General features: G+C 47.1%; 5 protein-coding genes across 9 annotated transcripts in view; 3 read left to right on the forward strand and 2 right to left on the reverse strand.

The window, feature by feature from the left end:
• Window positions 1-924, forward strand: part of LOC125954496 (rab-like protein 3) — a 1,259-nt gene extending 335 nt beyond the window's left edge. The window contains exons 2-3 of one of the 4 annotated variants that reach the window (XM_049684876.1): window positions 52-413; window positions 469-924. In XM_049684876.1, coding sequence (XP_049540833.1) covers window positions 52-413; window positions 469-858 — 752 coding nt within the window. In that variant the 3' untranslated portion in view covers window positions 859-924. Of the gene's footprint in view, window positions 414-468 lie in introns of all 4 variants that reach the window. The other 3 variants (XM_049684877.1, XM_049684874.1, XM_049684875.1) reach the window with 3 other exon arrangements.
• Window positions 902-1,537, reverse strand: LOC125954527 (adenosine 5'-monophosphoramidase HINT1). Its single transcript, XM_049684918.1, has 2 exons — window positions 1,324-1,537; window positions 902-1,238 (listed from the first exon to the last, which is right to left on the reverse strand). The coding sequence occupies exons 1-2, from the start codon at window positions 1,435-1,437 to the stop codon at window positions 969-971; spliced, it is 384 nt and encodes a 127-aa protein (XP_049540875.1). The 5' UTR covers window positions 1,438-1,537; the 3' UTR covers window positions 902-968.
• Window positions 1,538-1,913: 376 nt separating this feature from the next.
• LOC125954498 (uncharacterized) lies at window positions 1,914-4,149 on the forward strand. Its single transcript, XM_049684880.1, has 4 exons — window positions 1,914-2,039; window positions 2,104-2,326; window positions 2,418-2,491; window positions 3,550-4,149. The coding sequence occupies exons 1-4, from the start codon at window positions 2,007-2,009 to the stop codon at window positions 4,078-4,080; spliced, it is 861 nt and encodes a 286-aa protein (XP_049540837.1). The 5' UTR covers window positions 1,914-2,006; the 3' UTR covers window positions 4,081-4,149.
• LOC125954470 (uncharacterized) lies at window positions 2,418-4,916 on the reverse strand. Its single transcript, XM_049684841.1, has 3 exons — window positions 4,312-4,916; window positions 4,174-4,251; window positions 2,418-3,484 (listed from the first exon to the last, which is right to left on the reverse strand). Exons 1-3 carry the CDS (start codon window positions 4,675-4,677, stop codon window positions 2,714-2,716), a joined length of 1,215 nt encoding a protein of 404 aa, XP_049540798.1. The 5' UTR covers window positions 4,678-4,916; the 3' UTR covers window positions 2,418-2,713.
• Window positions 4,917-5,514: 598 nt separating this feature from the next.
• LOC125954403 (uncharacterized) overlaps window positions 5,515-20,000 on the forward strand; it is a 23,003-nt gene continuing 8,517 nt past the window's right edge. Inside the window, exons 1-6 of one of the 2 annotated variants that reach the window (XM_049684667.1) lie at window positions 5,515-5,737; window positions 12,807-13,552; window positions 13,650-13,777; window positions 18,658-18,910; window positions 18,982-19,419; window positions 19,499-19,765. In XM_049684667.1, coding sequence (XP_049540624.1) covers window positions 13,325-13,552; window positions 13,650-13,777; window positions 18,658-18,910; window positions 18,982-19,419; window positions 19,499-19,765 — 1,314 coding nt within the window. In that variant the 5' untranslated portion in view covers window positions 5,515-5,737; window positions 12,807-13,324. Of the gene's footprint in view, window positions 5,738-11,689; window positions 12,633-12,806; window positions 13,553-13,649; window positions 13,778-18,657; window positions 18,911-18,981; window positions 19,420-19,498; window positions 19,766-20,000 lie in introns of those variants that run through there. The other variant, XM_049684668.1, reaches the window with a different exon arrangement.

Here is a 20,000-nt window from a genome sequence, read left to right on the forward strand (position 1 = left end):
CTTTTCCATCGAAGAATCGCAAATTTCTGAATGCAAATTTCTCTGTGGCAGGCGTCGGCAAAACATGCCTGACTCATCTCATCGCCAACCATGAACCGCTTACATCGCCCGGATGGACGGTCGGAGCCTCGGTCGAGGTGAAGCTTCACGAGTACAAGGAAGGCACGACCTCGCAGAACACGTTCTTCATTGAGCTGTGGGATGTGGGCGGCTCGATTAGCCACAAAAACACACGCGGCGTGTTCTTCAATCCCACACACGGTATTATCCTCGTGCACGACCTGACGAACCGGAAGAGCCACGAAAACCTGCAACGATGGCTCGTCGAGATCCTGAACAAAGACGGCAAGGACGTGCTAAAGGGAAATGAGCTGCTGGACATCGATCCGGAACAGTTCCTTGGATCGACGCAGGTAGGAAGCCAACAGCGCGCGCTCGCGACAGTAAGCTCGTAATGAAATTTATCAGTTTCGAAATTGTCAGATTCCGATACTGGTCATCGGCACCAAGCTGGACATGCTGGACGACGCACACAAGCAGAAAATCCTGAACCGGACCTCGGTCGGTAGCATAGCGGAACAGTGCGGTGCGGACGAAATATGCCTCAATTGCCACGAAGCCCGATCTCTTGCGTCCGGAACGACAGATTCGGTGAAACTAGCCCGGTTTTTTGACAAGGTCATCGAACGGAAGTACTACAATCGCGAAACGGGGCGAAAGTATGCGACCAACTACGGCGGTTCTTCGATGGCTACAGGACCGTTCGGAAATCTCCCGGTGTCCGGATCGTCTTTAGCGCCTTCCTTGGGTACCTTCAGCTATCTCACCTCCAACTCAGTGACGGAAAGTTTATCTTAATCCGTTTCCTTCTCCGCTAAGTAAACACCATTCCACACAGATATCAATGGTATGCGTTCCATTTTATTTCGGATCCGATAAGGCGGGCTGCGGCACGAAAATCGAAGGCCTTAGCCAGGTGGCCATTTCATCTGTCTTCCGCCGAGGAAGTGCAAATGCAGATGGTACACCGACTGGGCACCGTTTGCTCCATCGTTGATGACAACACGGAATCCATCGCCAAGCCCCTGCTCTGCCGCGAGCTTCTTGCCGACCAGCATCAAGTGGCCAAGAAGGGCTCCATCTTCTTCCGAAGCCTTCGATAGCTGCGCGATCGGCTTCCGGGGAATCACGAGAAAGTGCACCGGTGCTTGTGGGCTGATATCATTGAACGCAACGCACTATCAGGGTGGTGGGTGGGGGGAGAAGAAAACGTGAAACCGGGTAAAGTTTACCGGCACCGGAACTGTGTTCGAGTGCTCTTACCTTGTCGTCTTCGTGGATAAACGTGCAAGGGATCTCTTTGCGGAGAATCTTGCCAAAAATCGTATCCTCGGCCGCGGGATCAGCGGCCTGAGCCTTTGCCACTTCGTCGGACATTTTTCTGGGACGATTCACGGATTTGTCCCAGAGATTTTCCGAGAGTTTTTTGCAAAATTTTCACGATTTTTTTCACCTTGAAGCCGTCACGTTGAGCAGTGATGCCATCCGAAGCGAAAAATATACAGTGAGGGTAATTAGTTTAAACGTACTGTTACATTTGGTAAAAACCCAATATTTTAAGGGAGAGGGGGTTGTGAAACAATTGTAAAATTATTAAAAATTTATCATACATCTATTGTAGAGAACCACGCTTTGATTGCTGGAGCGAGAGATCCGAGCGCCGTTTTGTTTGAGCTGGGGCTCAAGACCGGGGGTATGGCACGCTATAAACTTGTTTACTGCTAACGAAACTTGCTTTGTGGTATCTCCAAGCAATTTTCTGTAATTTGTGCGATAAGGTAAAAAGATAATTAGGCTTTAATAGGCAGTTTGTCGCTAACTTATTGAACTTGTTTCAGGTGCAACGACGAGCTGTTATCGATTGTTAGCAGAAGAGATTAGTTTCACTGATCTGTGGAAAGATTTCGTGCCGTCAAAAGTTTCGCGTAAGTGCAACGGAGTCGATAATGAGAATTCACAGGGCGCAATCTATTCACGGTGTAAGCATAATGAAAGATAGTCTTAGCAACATAGAAAATGTATAACTACCAATATTGTCCACAGCGTCCAATGGGACAAGAGATGAGCCTGAAACTTATCTATGCCGTCCAGGAAAATCCGTGCTTGTGGATGGAGCGGGACAAGGCTTACAAAAATATTCTTAAAAAAAACGACGCCTGGAAATGCATTTCGGATGAATTCGGAGAGCCCGTGGAGGTTCTGAAAAAGAAATGGCGCAATTTGACGATACAGTACTATTCAAATCGGAAATCGGAGAAAAAATTGGGTAAAATGAATTTGTAAAGCTATTATGGGGAAAGAGGAAAACTTATTATTATTTCTAATTTTATTATATTTCCATTTTCTACCTGCGGCAGATGTGAAGCCGGTGTGGTTCGGGTACGAGCCTATGAGCTTCCTTAATCAAGTGAAAATGAAAGGCGAAGGCACGGTAAGTAAAAGATTAAATAAGTTCTTCCAAAACGAATATGTTCTAGCAGTCGCTACTGTTCACTTTATAGATCAATCATAATCAATTGCCCCAAGTTTTTCTATTTTCAATAAGCAAACACTGAACAGTTGAGCAAAGCTTGTCTTCCCGTTTGTTCTTTTCGTAAAGTCTTTTGTCCCATGGTTTTGTACGGTAATTGGTATTAAATGAAATGAATTTTTTTTATTCTAACGGAGAATTAAAGAATAGTTCGCGTGCTAATAGATCCCTTATAGTGTCCATCTTTCTTGGACTGTTCCTGGCAAATCCTTCTAGATTGAGCATCGATTCCGCTGGCAAATCATTGCGCCACATGCCGGGTATAAATTGGTCCTCATTCTCTTCTCGATCGAATGTGCCACTAGGTGTGTAAAACTCTGCCGAATTACTTTTCCGTAAAAAGTTATGTAAATGAACGCAACATAAAACAACCTTTTTCGCTATAGCTGGTTGCAGTTCTAATGCTGTTCGTAAACAGCGAAATACTACACTCAAAACTCCGAACGCATTTTCCACAACTCGCCTGGCACGTGAATGACGATAGTTGAAGGTGCGTTCGTGCCTTTGTCTTAGCGGAACTTTGGAATAAGGTATCAAACACAACTCACTTAAAGCAACTGACTCATCACCAAGGAACATATAAGGCACCTCGACAGAATATGGGACACGCAAAATTCGAGGAAGGGGAATGCTTAGCTCCCAGTGCGCTCTTCTTCTTTCCAGTGCCGTGCTTGCCAGGAGATCCCCATCTGTTTCCTGGCATTCAATATTGGCGTATATGAAATTGTAGTTTGCGTCTACAATGGCCAAAAGCACGATGCTGTAGGTGGGCTTCTTTCTTTGCGGCCTCAAGACAACCTGCTTCCCATCTATCGCTCCAATTGCGTGGGGAAAGTTCCACTCTTGTTCGAATTCATCTGCAATTTGTAACCATTCGGGAGTAGTGGATGGCATCTGCAAAAAATAAAAAAGACATTCAACTCCTTACAAATACATTATTTCAATATTATTCATTGCAGGGAAACCGGATCCCAAAACTAGAGGGGGCGTTCAATGAAACAAGTGAAATGCAACCAACAGAAGAATCTTCTACGGAACGTACAACTCCATCTCCATCACCACCTGCACGTCCGCCACCACCTGCACGTCCACCGCCATCTGCACGTTCGCCTCCACCTTCAACCTCTTCAAAACGACAGCCTGGGTCTTCTTGCAAGCGTAAGATTACCTATCAAGAGGCGCATGTAGCCGATAGCTTGACATCATTGGAAAGATCACTTGATCAAGTGGTGGCTGTTGTTTCGAAGAGAAACAAATATGAGGGCATCGGACAATTCGTGGCCGATACGTTGGCAGAAAATGACGGGAGCCGAATTGGCAATGCTGAGTTATGCTCGAAAATTTTTAGTATTTGTGCCCTCGCTACTAAGAAATCTCCTCGTCGCGATATCATCCGTGAGGTTACCGATAAGTTAGAGCAATGTGACGACGAGAAATTTGAATCGATAAAGAGTATAATTGAACATATGCTGGAAGGCAACCAACCGTAATGAATAACTGTCTTTTGATCGATCCAAAGGAATAGGTTCGCTTTAAGATGACAAGAAAATACTTTTAGATACTTGTAGTAAACGGATTGTTACCTTCACAAAATCTTTCAGTGTCTCTACTATGGCATCACATACTTCGGGTACTACACGGGCAATGGTATGCGTGGAAACCTAGAACAATTTTTTAATTAATAGCACAATTGTCCCATCATACATTTTTTACATACTTACCAGAAAGGTATATTGCAAGCTAGAATACATATCACCTGTTGCCAAGAATCGTAGCGCGATGCTAATTCGGAGTAAGGGACTGATTGCTTGCCTCATAGTTGTGTCCTCCTTTTGTATTTTTGGTGTTATGGATGTGAGCAGCCACTGAAAATCCTCCTCCGACATTCTTAGCAAAACTTTCGTTTTCTCCACCTCTGCCATAATATCATCCTTTAAATGTTCCGCCCGGTTTATGAAAATGGGTTTCATCCATTTGCGCCGTAGTCGACGCCGCCTGACTCGCCTTTGGTCTTCAATGGCGTGTTTTAATCTTTGCAATCGAGCTTGTGCAGTTAACAGCAACAGCAGTAATTCGCGGTTGTACATTTCCGATACAAAATCACACTTTTTCGCTTTTCTGGATTTTGAGCCTTTTTTCCGGGGGTTCAGCCCGGTCTTTTTGGGGATCTGGAGCTACAGTTTTCCACGGTTTGAACGGTTTGTACGGCTGTAAAAACCTACTGTACCAAGGAGATCGACGGCGGGAGTTGCAGTTGAGTTTAATCTGTTCTTATCGCGGACGAAAAAGTCCAAAACTGTTAAGAATTTTCCGATTTTTCACAGTGTTTTCTAAACTCGGCATGAACGAAGAGGAGGAAGAAGACCGAAAACAAATCGAGGCCGAATGCGATCCTAAGTGAACCATGGCTTATAAACACGATTAAATCTTGGCGAACCGCACCTAGATCCACCTTGGTTTCTCAGCCTGAGTTGCAAACAGAAAATCCGCCGCCGAATAGCCGTGGCCACACGGGGCGAAAACTCTAGCGCAAACGAAAAAATTAATGTCAAAACGGTTTCGCTTAACCCTTACACGCTGTCAAACTTTTATACGTCCGCGGACTTTTTCGCTGAACCCTTGACGCTATCGAACGCTTTATTTACGAAAATGTAGGTTCTTTTCGTATTGTTTTTGCATTTTTAATATAAATATAACAGCAACAGCAACAATATCGTTAAAAACTGCAAAATTTATTCGGAAATCAACTTCAGCGGCCAAAACACAGATGAAAACAATACGTTTGACATTTCGGCATAAATTTTCGGGTTTTTACCCCTGCCACACGAAGCGAAAACATTTTGGCATTAATGTGCAAATTTGCGCGCAAATTTTCGCCCCGTGTGGCCACGGCTAATTTGTTAAATTTCCCGAGCAAGGTGATATCGACGTCGATCTTGAAAACCACGTGAATTCTTCCGCGCAAGTGTTCTATCTCGGAGATAGTTATTGTTCTGGTGAAAACCGTATGTTCCAGTTTGTGCGCTGCGATCCGCCAAAGGATTCTTGAAAAGAAAAAGGACGAACCGCGACCCGTCGTCCTTGCCGTCGTGTTGCCGTAGGTTTGTTCGCTACGAACGCAGAAGCCAGAACATCGGGAAGATCCTGGTTAGTTATCCTTATTAGATATCCCTGTATCATAACGTGTAGTGATTTGCGAGGGCTCCCGCAAATTGTGAAACGTGTAAATCCGTTGGTGTGCAAAGCAAAATGTGCACAAAATGAGTGGGTGAAGTTTGCGAGTGGCGGCGACGGCGGCACAAATTCATTTTCCTGCCACAAATTAGTGCCGCTGCACGCACATCGAATTTGCTTATTTTTAGAAAATACTCCAAGCTGGTTCGCGTGTTTCTCTGTGGCGGAAAAGCGGGGCCACATGTGATGTGGCACAGGCGGGGCCAGAGTGCGGCAATTGTTTTCATATCTTTCATCGAATGGAATGGTTGAAAATCGAGACCGTACCGTACCAGATCGAGGATATGTGGTGCTATTCCTTTGTACACACCAGATACCTAACCTCTCGTATCGCGCGCTCTCCTGCAATTTCGTCCTTGAACCGCGATGGAGCGACGGCCATGTGAAAGTATTTCGTGAATGAAATCGCATTCGTCCTTTCCGGCCATAGTGTTCTACGGCTCCTTTTTTGGCGGAAACGCACTCGATTGCATATTACGTAAGCAGCCAACACGCCTTCTTAGGATCTCGAGGCAGAAACCGGCCGATATGTTCTTCGTTTGCACAAAATTTCGCAATCGATGCAACCGTGAAGAAAGTAAAAGAGCAGACGACGACAACGACGAGGGATGGCCAAGAAGAAGGGAAAGTTCCAATTCCAGAGCCATCAACCGTCTCGCACGTTTGTCTGTCGTGTGCCGCCCCAGGCGGAATTGAGCAGGTTTTTTTTGTTGTAAGTTTTCCTTTTTGCAACCCCGAGAGTCACGAGACCTACGTCATTTCTTTTGCCACCAGCGTAACGCGCCGGTCACGATTCTCCCCGGTTCCTCGGTATTGTTCGCGAATCGATCGATTTTTCCAGAACCCCCGCCGGACGTGACGCTGCTAGGACAATGTTGAAGGGCAAATGGAAATTTATGCCACCTTCCTCCACCATCACCACCCCCAGCAGGATCCACTCGTTTTCGCAATGCAATAATGATGTGATGACGTTTGCAAACGTGCCTTCTACGATCCTTTTGCCGATTATGGAAAGTCGATGTGAGGTTTTATAGATCGCAGATTGTAGTATGGCAATATCATTTTCTTTTCTACAAAACATGCAGCTCTGGTCACATGTTCTAATGGTACTTATTGCTTATGAAGTTAGTTACCCATAGATTTCCCCTCCATTCTACAAATGTGAATAGCGAACGGATAAAGCAATAAATCTGTGAAAGAGCACGAGCCACTTCTTGTAGGCTTACCGAGCATAAATGATGAGCTAGCAGCCTGCGCCCTATCCTGCTTGAGGCATCTACCAGAGAGCTAGATTATTCCATGATGAGATTACGGGAAATTTTATCCTCGAGCGAGTGGTTTGTCTTTCGTCTCTCATTAATGTTTTGCTTCGTTATCTCGTAGTTATGACGAGCGAAAATTAATTGCTTTTTCATTATAATAACTCCATCACAATCACATCTCATGATTTTCCTTTTGCTGCTATTAGATAGTCACCTATGTGGCCTATTAGTTCCGCTTGTAGGGATGTAAAATCAAAAAACAAATTACGCTAAATTCAATGAATGACTAAATAGACCGCAATACATATCTACAATGTCGTATAAACCTTCTCCCTATTTTTCGTAACTAAATCACGTACGTGCTTCGCAGATCTGTACTCTTTTTCTTTTTTACCTCACCATAAACGCCAGGAGTTTTTTAATGAGCCCTAGCCAATAAGAGAGCCACACTCATCACATCCTACAATCACGGCTTTTCTCTTATTGCGGTGTTTGTTGAGCAGATGCGACATGTATGAGGAGTATGTGGGGCAGCGGTTTGCAAGCCTTTAACCTTGAGAAGTCGAGAAGCTTGGGCTCCCCGTGCACGTTGCAGAAACGTGAATGTTAACGACGCCTACCGAACGATCGTGATGATCGTGCCGGGATCGGCAGTTACCAGACGAATCTCTTCTCCCATGGTTCCTTCTTTTGCTTCTTGCGGTCTTGGAGACTCGAAGAGATCGTGGGTTATCTCTTCTAGGATTTATTGATGTCCCTTTTTGTAATTACATACTAGTTATAGTGAAGCTTCCAACGCTTCATCCAACAGTGGCGCCCCGCGCCGTGTGACCTGTTGCTTATTGGCGAACCAGGGCAGGTATCAGCCACCGTGGCACCCCGATGTTGTTGCCGGGTTGCTTCTTCTTTGAACATCATCGCTTAGCAAAAGACGAAGCTGCTGCGAACGAGTCGCGTGTATCCAAGAGAATGGCAACGGCGACGCGGTTGGCATTCGACCAAAAGGTGTATATCAACCACCCCAGGCCCACCATCGCACCAGCCGAACCACATTGGCACTCCTCTTGGCTGAGGTGCAAGACGCAAAGGTCAATCAACTTGCGCGACGCACGCCGGTGACGACGACGACGACGACGATGAAGACGACGTGACGTTACGGTGGCTGTCTGGTGCCTGCTAACCAACCCAACGCAACCCAAGCTTGTTTCGTCTGCAATAGACCGGCATAAATTATTCAAGAACTATGTGAGCGTTGACGCTTTCTTCAGCGAGAGAAGAGTGTCTTATGTTTGCAAACGTTAAATTTTTGCAAACTAAAAACTGGTATCGGCAAGGTTTTGACGAATCCGAATGATTTTTTGTATGAGCAAGTACTAGAACATTCTATTCGAACAGTAACCGAATCTCATCTGATAGAACAAAAAAGGGCATATCTGATAGAACAAAAAAGGGCATCCTGGTATTCCGTTGATGCGTATTCAAAAACACGTTTAAACAGTTCCTAAAAGCTAATCTAAATCATGGCATAAACTCTGTGGCTGTGCCTGTGAACCCTGCGGCTATCAGGCTCATAAAATGGTTATCATAAAACAAAAATGGTGTCACACATTTAACGACCTCAACTCAGGTCGACCGGCGGTGGCGGTCGCCAGCTTTAAGGCGACGCCAACCTAGCAGTGGCAGTAGTGTTCGGGGGTTTAATGGGGCTCGCGTCTCGGCTTTTGCAAACTTGCTGCTTCCGAACATGCAATCCGCACGACCTTCGTAGCAGGCGACGGTCAAACGCAGACGTAGAGCCAATGTCATATCAATTACAATCCGTCGTACGAGTCACAAAACGCGCCGTGCTGCCGTTTCTCTGAGTCGATGGTTGGTCATAAATTGAGCAGCATAGTTCCCGGCGTCCCGTGTGGGACAAATCGTGCATTTTAATGAACCCGAATCACCGATTAAATGGTGGTGGCAACGGTGGTAGTAGCTTAAATGAATGATGTGAATGGATCGTTAAATAGAAACCCCAAATTTGCGCTTAATTGTGACGGAGCTGCTGTGCAGATCGCGCTAGCGCTAGTAACTGGCTAAGTTAGTATTCCATGAAGATCTAGTATTCATCAAGTCCAAAAACCCAACTCGAAAATTGAGTTAAAGTACAGTTAGAGATCAAGTATTCATGGGGAGAGGACCTGTTTGCTACTCTTTTCCTTAGTAAAGAAAACAGTTCACTTTATATGGTGCAGTATTTGAGAACTCGAAATCTTACGCAAACTGTTCCAGCTCAACACACCCAAGGTTCGTCATTGTAGCGGAATGTCCGATGCGCATTTGTATTTTTTTGCGTTCCCTGGAACCACCACCATTGGCGTGCAACGTGTCGGAGAGTTACATTAGCGTTACGTAACATTGCAGGTTGACAATAATCAACTCGATAAACAATTCCTCAGTACACATGCTCTCCTCAGCCGCCCCGCTTGCCTCGAACGAGACATGCAAGCATGCACCTGATGTATCTTGATTGTGATCGATCAATCTCGAGATCCCCGCTCGGACCGTTATCAAACACGTGATTTGTGAGAAGATAAGTTTGTGCTGTTTTGAATGGCATTTAAACAGATATTCGTTGCAAATATATTTAACTTTAATAACGTTCTTCGTTTTAGCGGGTATTTGCAAACTCTCCTCTCAATAATGCATGCAGAACTGAAACCGGCTTAACCAGGCGAACGGCCGGCCGGCCGGCCGGCTTTTCATAGGGCTAACCCCCTCCACAGTGTCTCGCGCCAACACGAGACACAGTCTGGCGCATAAATCTAGCCTAGAGGCGGTGAGCACGTTTGCCGGATCGTGTCTTAAAATAGATTTCTCTCGAGAACCACCACCACCAGCACCTCGCTACTCCACCGTCACATCGTGACATCTCTCTCATCTCTACCCTCCTTGGCTACCGTATCTTTCCGGAGTAGAAACCGGTTTCCTTCCAACTCCAACCGAATTCCGAACAAATGGAAGAGGCGCCCGCAAGCGTCCTGCTGCACTTCTAGTTGAGCCGGTTGCGATCATCATTAAGTGCCGTCCACTAGAATGGACTGAAAGTGGAGCGATTGGACGAAAGAGAGCAGTTCTCCATGAAATGGTGGGTGCATCAATGCCACCGTGGAACCACTGATCTTGCGCCGGTCTTCCCCCACCGATCGCTCTCGCTTTGTTGGCTCTCGTAGCGCTTCCTCGTGGCGGTCGACTGCAGCCGCTAAAACCGCGAGCACGGAAAGATAACCACACTGCCAGTGGCCTCTCATTCGTTTGCTCTCCGTTGCTCTCCCTTGTTGGGGTTGTTCCGACATCAGCCGCGATTGTGATGGCTAGCTGGCTGGCGCCGCGTCAGTTAATCGGTGACACTCTCTCGTGACGGTTTGGACATTTTGTGCTCGTCGACGTGTGCGCACGTTTTACCACTTTCCTCTTTCCGATAAGGACGGTTCTCTTGTGCAAGTTCTAAGGCAAGTAGTAAGCCAACGGCAGAGTTCAATTCTCTTTTGAGGGAGCGTGAACGCGAACAGGAAACAATTAGTGGCCTGGTGCGAAATGGGGCTAGCCAGAGATCGTGTCTCTGGGGCCATATTCCTTCTGCTGGTTCTGGTTCAGTTGGCATCGTTCAGCAACTCCGATCTTCGTCTTTTTTTCTTCGTTCGCTTTTTGAGTGAAAAGTGATGGAGAACGGTGACGCGCACGCGAGATGAAAATAGAATCTCGGATACTCCCTCCTCGGAAACGCCAAGTGGTCGATCGTGCTCCTCGTGCTCGATCGTTTAAAACGTGAAAGAATGGCCCCAGCCCTTTTCCGTGCATGCGGGCGGGCGTGCGCGCGAGTGTCGAGGCCGCAGTTTTGCGTTTCGCTATTAGGTCGTGTGCGTGCGTGCAAGAGTATCACGAGACTTTTACTCATACAACACGTTTTACCAGCCTGACCGTGCATGGCTGTTTGCGTCCATCTGCCACCTCTGGGGGTTCTGGTTGCGTCGCCCGGTCAGTTCGCACGTGGTGGACTTTGACCCATGTGATCGCACGGCGTGGTGCAGTGGGGCAGGCATAGAATTTCGTTCGTGAATTATGCTGGTTTTTTTTTCCCCTAATTGAACACTTCCCGACTCGCTTACTTGAAAGTGACGCGTAAGCAGTGGGCAGCATTCTTATCAGAACGCAACATTCTTTAATCGTGGCCTTCATGCACCCTCCGCACTGAATTTGTTGCTTGGTACTTATGTAGTTGTGTGTTTCAACGACACTGCACGCGGTGGAAGAAAATCGCAAGAAGAAATGCGATATCGTATCAAGATATCGCACAGCGCCTAATGCCTTTATTGCACCTAACGGTGCCTGGGGGTGGAAGGAATCGACCTCGCACCTCGTCGCATCTAGTACAATCCAGCACACGATACCATACCGGCACACCGATTCGTGGCGTGGCAGTAAAACGTGGCCTACTCTTGTAGAAACCGCTAGAGATGCGCCTCTGCACTCTGTGCTGGTGATAATTGCATATTCCGATGGCGTTTCCGTTCGCACTACGGCGTAATGAGAAGTAAATATTGAATTTGCACTTTAAACTACCCTATGCCGTTGAGTCTTGGGGAGTTTCCATTAACCATATGTAAACACACAAGAAGAGAACACAATTTCTCCTTTGCCTCGTATTTTGTAGCATTTCGGTTCCAGCACATTTTACATAAGGCAACTGCGATCACGATCTCACATTTCGCCATCAAGAGCAATGTTATACCAAAATGAAAATAACTTTGCCACACATGCTGCTTTACATTGTTTTTTGCTTTTCGAACTCGTGCGCAGTCTGTCCAGATGAGTGTGTCCGCTTCATCTTGTGGTGACGCTGCTGTAGCGGCGATGATGGTGCTAGTTTGTAAAATAAACATCGGCCATCGAGCGCGCCCGACAAAAAGAAAATATTTACAAAAGTGATACAGTGAATTTCCCCGCCATTTCGCTGGTTCCATGATGTTTGTTTCACGTGCTGGCGCAGAAGTGCTGGTGCTGCGAAAACTACAAAACACAGTGCCAAGAACTCGCGGGATCTTCCCGCCGTTGCCGAATCGATATAAAAAAAATGTATTCCTCTTTGCTGGATGAGCGTAGGAAAACTACAAAAATTGAGCGATAACAGCTTCACATGAATACTGGGGAGAGTGACGAAGGCTGTGCTGGCTTAGACATTGTGTAAACGTGTCTTGAAGGATGGAGTGGTGGCCTTCAATTGCTTATCGACACGTGCCACTGTAATTGTTGACCCGTGAAAGCAGAGTGTAATTATAATTGCCAGCGGATCTTCCCTGATCATGGCACTGTGGGGTTATCATTCTGGGCTTGAAGAAACTATGGCAAATGTAAATGCTTCTAACGCTCTCATTGCTGCACCTTACCCTCTGTGCCAATCAAATCAGAGGATGGTCAGTGTATTACCAGCTCTAGTAGCAGCCGCAGTAGCCATCGCTACTTCGTCTCCCGGATGCTCTAATTGGAGACGAGCTTGGATTATGGTGTTTGAATGACATTTTAATTGCGTGTCGCGACGAAATTAGCTGTTCCGATTATAGTAGCCTGTCGGGGGTTATCGTGTTTGTCAAAAGTGTCATGTTTCGCGATTAGAAATTTCGTTAAACCCCAGATCCCGTTACTAATTGCAACTTTCATCCTGTTCACTCTTCTTCCAGCATTTGTTGCAAGCTCCAGTTGTCTCTCGTGACCGCTACAACTTTCCTGCTATAATCAGTCTTCCGTGCTAGCAAACTCCAACCAGCAAGCCAGTGTTATTGGACGATCGTGTCGTGAAACGTTCCACCGTAACAAGTGACTAGCCGTGGCGTTAAGCAGCTCCTCAGAGACCATTGGTCTGAAGTAAAAAAAAAATCGTGAAATTAAACTCTACATAGTGTGCTGAGACCTTTTTGTGATTGAACTGCAGTTTAAAGTGTGAGAAAGGCCTGTAAAACACTTCCATCACCTAAAACCAGAGTTCATCGTTGCATCCATCTATTCTATCTCAGTGTTGTTACGTATTGATTGATTAAGTGTGTTAATTACGATAGGAAGAAGCCGGATTCTTCAGTGAAGCAGTGTCGTGTCCTGTAACGTTTTAAAACGCAAACCGTGGAACCCTTGCGAAGGCAGCTCAGTTCAGAGAAGATATACCGTTCTCATTACCGTTGATCGACGACCACACCGGAGTAGGATGGCACCACCCAACAATGAATGTTCGTACGAAGTGATCAATAACGTTGTTGCTGCGCCGGAAGGTGATCTGCAGCAGCAGCAACGGGTCGAGGAGCAGCAAGAGTGCCAGAAATCGCAAATGCCATGGGAGACACCGGCTGCTCAGGGACTGTACGATCCACAGAACGAGCATGAAGCGTGCGGCGTTGGCTTTATCGTGTCGATTGAAGGCAAACCCAACCATAAGGTATGCTGCTGCCCCGCGGTTGACCGACATGGACGGACTCTTTGGTTTTGCTTCTACTTATGTTTCTTTTTATCCTCCTTTTTCTTCCCCGCTCTAGATCCTGCGTGATGCTCAAACGCTTTCCATTCGCATGAACCATCGAGGCGCCTGTGCCTGTGATAATGATACCGGCGATGGTGCGGGCGTATGCACCTCGATTCCCCATCAGCTGTATGCCAAGGAGCTGTAAGTATCGCTTCCTTATTCCGGTGCCCACTCAAGTGGGCCAAATATCCCCTTGTTTACTATCCCTTATCACTGCTTATTGCGCCGTACCCGGGGACTCTGCGGGAGAGCCAAACGCTCAGAGTGTCGAGGTGACTTGTTTAGTGGAGCCAGCTGTTGCTCGAGTGCTCTACATTCCTGCTCACATGTACTCACATTCCTGCTCACATGTAAAAAAATCGAGGTCAGAATATGATGCAATCCCAACTACAGTCGAGCTCCGTCCATTCCTTTTTAATGATCGTCCATTGATGGATTCTCTGGCGATGATTCGTTAGGTGATCCAGCTTGTGTCAGACGTCCTTCGCTTCACGACGATTATCAGGTCAAAAACGGCACAATTGTCCTTGTAAGCGTTAATTAAAGCATTAACTGCTCTGTTAATTGAATTAATCGTAACCCTGCCAGCAAGTTCGCTGACAACATTCCACGAGGTAACGTAGCACCGATTGACCACCGCATCCGTCGTTGGTACACGATATCGTCAATGACGCATGTGCGCCATGTGGTGCAACCGGTTATGGGCGAGGGTTATCAACATCCCCGGTCAGAAATCAGAGAAGGGGGTTTCTTATGATAAAAATATTCCTAGAATATGGGATTCATTTGAACCCCATTCTCGGGACCACCTACTATCGAGTCATCGATTGACTAATGGAACTCTTGCATCTCGGGCCGATAACATGTTTGTGATGATGCCTTTTTACTTGTCCACCATCGTCTCTACCCTACCGATAGAGCCGTTTTGAGGTCAAGGCCAACAGCTTGGTCATTTGATGCAATATTTGCAACCATTAAATTACGATATGACACTGAGCATCGAGGAGGAGATTGTAGAGGGACACGTTGAAACTACAAGCCGAGGAGTCCGGTAACATAGTTGAAAGATCAGAAGATAGCATAGGAAAAGAACGAAAAAACATGTGGATCATAAACTATGTATGGTGTTCTGTTGCAGTTGTATAAGCAGCTGAAATAGATATCCACGTCCCAGCGCTTTGTTATTAGCAATGTCGAACAAAAAAAAACCTTTAAGTACTACGAATGAGTAATGAAGTGGTGAAATCCATTTCAATTTTTTTCCAATTTATTCGTTTGAGCAATCACAATGATGCCTTATTCTACAGGAACCAATTGTTGAGTCCTAAAGGTGTGGTATGCATTTCGGTATTGCCGTAATGATTATTATCAGCACGGTGTCATACGATGGATCGACAGTTACTCTACTCTCACGATAAGGATTTCAAATTTGACAGATGATCAACAAACGGAAGCCGCAACAGTTTCCGACACTGGAACAAAGACTCGCGGATGGCATACTGTCCTGCTGCTGCTGCTGCTACTGCTAAGGAGAGAACTGCATGATTGATTGATAAGCAGCAATAGCAGTAGTAGCAGGCAGAGAGTGTGCTGCCACCATTGGCGTCACTTATGTGTTGACTGTTACTGGCAATGAACGTTGACAAGTGTTGTGGCCGAAGTTGAGATGGTTGGCATTTTGGCATTCATAGATTAACTGGCATATTCACAGTCAATGGGTGCATCAAGCGATGCTGCTTACAAATGATGCGTGCTGCTGCGCCATTCAAATCGACCAAATTACTCCCTACCCTAACGAGCTGCAGCGCTCTGATCCGGAACCGATCTTGGCAATGCGATCGACAGTCTCTTGATTGATGACACGGATGATGCCCTTACCAGGAGCGCACGCCATTTGAATCGATTTTGTTAATTCTCGATTGAAATCGAAAGCTGGCATCATCATCGAATGCACGTTTTGGCGCTTTTGCAGCGAACACGATCTCCTCGATCGCACGTTTACCACATTCATCATGTCCGTCCGTCCGCCCGCCCTAATGCGCTCGACTCGATGGTAGGCGGTCTATGGCACATTTAATTTTAAATTTAGACCCCTGCCTTGCCAAAACAACAAATCTGTGTACCGGCTGTCCGATTTACGTGCTCGCACATCACGGTTTTTTTTTTTTGGGGGAAGGTTTTTTTGCAAAATTATTCGCTTCTGTCTTCACTTTCGGGGTCCACCGTCGTGCGTTTGAAAACAACACATTTGCTGCATAGATGGATACCGCTCCTGTCTCCCACAGTCGTCGCCGACGACAATATCCGACCATTGGGCATGAGTGCGATAACGCGCGTGTGCCTACGTTATTTTTATTTTTATCTGAATGCCAACCTCTGGGTAGCAGCTCCCTACCTTGGCCACTCCACCATAAAAGCCCATTAACTGCGAGCGTAGTCACTACTCCCAGCAGAGGTGAATAGGATTTTCTCGTGAACCGAAGGACGTTTTCATCAAAACTACGGGATTGTGCTGTAGACAGTCCACGGGATACAAGAGGCCTTGACTTCCGTGAGTTTTGAACGGATTCACGGGTGCGGTAGCGGCAGCTGTTAGCGCCACTATACCCCGCTCCGCGGTTCACCGCCATACGTTACACAGCGGCAATCAGAATCACGCGCACAGCTCGTGATCGCATTTGCGCGGCAAACCAACACGGCGTTGGTGGCCACGATGCTCGTGCGTATTCCCCTCGTGCACACGATGCGGCCGACCGCCGCATCGGTCTGTTTGTTGATTTCAAATCGTAAATAGTAGGCGAGATTGTGTGTTTTTGGCGGGATTCGTCTTTAAATCGTTGTTCTCCTCCTTCCTGTTCTGCGGCATTAGTGGCACTAGGCGGTCCTTCGGTGGAGAGTAGATTATCCGAAAGGACACATATCAGAATCGTGTTTTTCAAGCGACAGGCGACAGGCACGCCTCTGCTCGTCCATTCGCCTCAGCCCTCACCCCAGCGACCATAAGATGTTGTTTTGCACTCGTTAGGGCAACGCTAATGATTTCACCATTTTTCGCTCTCCGAAACGACCAACCGAACGTTGGATCATGCATGCGGCATGCTTGTGGAATGGCTCCTCTAAATATATTCAAGACAAACACACAACAAAACATCTTGCAAATGCGCAATAGATCAATCAGCGCACTTCGCGAGTTCCACCACTCGCCCCCGGGGCGATCTACATAGCGATCTACCTCGACAAGGGAAAAGGAGTAGACATAAGAGTGTTCGGTGCTTCAAATGGCGCATCTGCGATCACTGGAATGGAGAGGGGCATGAGTTGCAATCGTTGTGAAATAGTAGCTGGTAGATCTTTCTTTAAATGATCACACCCAACGATCAACAACCTTGTGGTGATGATAAGTAGGTCGGATTGAAGACAGTGATCACTGATCGGTTGAGCTTCTGTTTTGTCTTAATATGCTATATCCAGTACAAACCTGCACGAACAGAAGGTGTAAATTGGTGGTCCAGACATCGGCCTTCGATTAGCATTGGACTCCTAATAACAGGAGGTCCTTCTGTCCTGGTCTAACAGCTAGCGGGCAGAGAGGTTCACTTCACCACTCAGTCGACAACGCTGCAGACGATCAACTAGTTTGCGCCGCGATCTTATGCTTACCTTTTGGTGACCATCAAAGTGATAACACCGCCGGCCGACTGACCTAGGAGGAAGGTCATTTGAATGTCACTGGTAACCACCTTCTCCTTAACTCCTCCCCTATCTCGTCTATAGTAGATGGTGATAATAATGACGCTGCTTATCGTCACCCTGCACGTGATAACGTGACAATCACGATGGAACTGAAGTGCACAGCTGCGCCATAAGATGTGATTTCGCACGCCGCAAACGCCAAAGCGCGGACCCCCGATTCTGGTTGGTTAGACGTCATAAGTTCGCTGTCGGTGTCCGATGGTCAGTTTCGGAAATTCATGAATCACGACCAGTGGTGGTGGGGTTTGAGAGTATCAGAAACACATAAAAAAAATGGCAAAATGACGACAAACAATTATCACGATTTATGACCACATTCGCCGAAGTCGAGTTCACGAGCCACAATCGTGTAAATTTATTTTCTATATTTATTATGGGAGGCATACTTAAAATATCAGGAGCGAAAGGTCGCTTTCGGGGGAAAGAGACCCCTCTGTCACTGATAAGACGAATCTACGGCTGCGCTTGAATGAGCATCCGTGTACCATTCACTTTCGGCCAGGGCGCGTGCGATAGGCTCAAAACAACTGGAGCACGGAACCGCACGGAACCGGTATGTGGGGCGACGGGGACGATTACTGCTAATTATCTGATAGTAGTCAGGTCTGTCAATGGAGGACTTTTTCGGGACCAGGGGTAACAAACGATTAGCCTCATCGAGGGAGCAGGAATGCAACTGATAAAGGCATGGGAAAAATACTGACTGCTAATTTGTGCTCCAGAGTTCCTGCACAGTGAATGACCCATCACATACCATCCGGCCTGGTCAGATCCGATCACGAAATGGACACATGCATTGGCGACAGATAATGTGCACTTCCCGTCGATCGCGAGTCACTTGATTCGATAAGCTTTTGGTTGGAAGATCTTATGAAATACAGGATTCTCTAATCTACGTCTTATACTTTGCAAGCCAGTACTATGAGACAATCCTTTATTACTGTTAGGCTATACTGTATATAACGCGGTCTTCACGTGTGTTGTTTGTATAGACGGATCCGGTACATAAACATTGTTTACTTCCCTTGAACTAGACGATTCCCGCTCTGCCACGGTCGATTCTTGAGTCCATTGATTAAAGGTTGCAGGCTAGGATTACAATCTAAATTGCGTCATTTGTTGCTGATTTGCTTTGCCTTCTTATCTGATCCATTGCATAGCAAGTGTTTTCACTTCTCAACAATGTGTCTGTCCGTCTCGAAACCGCCCGAAATGATTAATGTTGAATGTCTTTTCTTGTGTTTCCCATCAATACGTGATTCTTCTAGGGCTTCTCGTGGCATTGAACTACCAGAGTTTGGACGCTACGCAACGGGCATCTTCTATCTGGACAAAACAACGCACGAGGAAGCCGAGAAGGATTTCAATTCTCTGGCCGAAAGCTTGGGCCTGCAGGTGCTTACCTGGCGCGATGTACCGACCAATCAGGAAGCCGTCGGTGCGGTCGCCCGCAAGAGTGAGCCACTGTCGCGACAGGTCTTCGTCACCTCGGATGTCGATGAGGAAACGTTCAAGCGTCAGGTAGGGTGGTGGTATTTCCATAAGACTTCCGGCTGCTCACTCTGGAACATATTGTATCCCTCTTCATCCAGGTGTATGTACTGCGCAAGCGGGCTACTCATGAGCTGCAGCGCCCCGGACGACGATTCTACATCTGCTCGCTGACACCGAAGACGATCGTGTACAAGGGTCTGTTCACATCCGACCAGCTCTGGGAGTATTATGAGGATCTGAAGAATCCGGATTTCCTCACCTATCTGGCGCTCGTGCACACGCGCTTCAGCACCAACACATTCCCGTCCTGGGAGCGGGCCCATCCGCTGCGTGTACTCGCGCATAACGGTGAAATCAATACGCTGCGCGGTAACGTGAACCTCATGAAGGCCCGCGAGGGTGTCATGAAGAGTGAGCAGTTCGGCGAGGAGCTGAAGAAGCTGTACCCGGTGGTCGAGCCGAACCTATCGGATTCCGGGTCGTGCGATTGCGTGCTCGAGTTTCTGACCCACGTCGGCAACCGGTCGCTGCCGGAGGTAAGACACCGTATGGTGTAGGTTCAGAATTTCCCTGATACTAATACCTCTCTATCTATCAACGATCGATTGCTTGCAGGCCGTGATGACGATGGTACCGGAGGCCTGGCAGAACGATCGTACGATGTCGCAGGAGAAGCGCGACTTCTATCACTGGTCTGCGTGCGTGATGGAACCATGGGACGGTCCGGCGCTGATCTCGTTCACCGATGGGCGCTACATTGGTGCGATCCTCGATCGTAACGGTTTGCGCCCGTCACGTTTCTACGTGACGCGAGACAACCTGCTCATCATGGCCTCGGAAGTCGGCGTTTACGACGTAGATCCCAAAGATGTGACGCTCAAGGTAGACACATGGTGTACTTATGCGGGGTTTTTCTGTTTTTGTAGATTCGTTTCAAACATGCTCATAACCTCAAAAGTACTACTACTACTACTACTACTACTACCAATACCACTACCACTACTATACCCACCAAAAACCACAATTGTTGTTCCGCCAACACTGCTACCCTTGACCACCATCACCTTACAACCGCTGTCGGCGCCTAAGCAAGCGACACTCATACCGGGACAACCGG

The sequence above is a fragment of the Anopheles darlingi genome, chromosome 3 (assembly GCF_943734745.1).
Source record: "Anopheles darlingi chromosome 3, idAnoDarlMG_H_01, whole genome shotgun sequence".
NCBI lineage: Eukaryota > Metazoa > Arthropoda > Insecta > Diptera > Culicidae > Anopheles > Anopheles darlingi.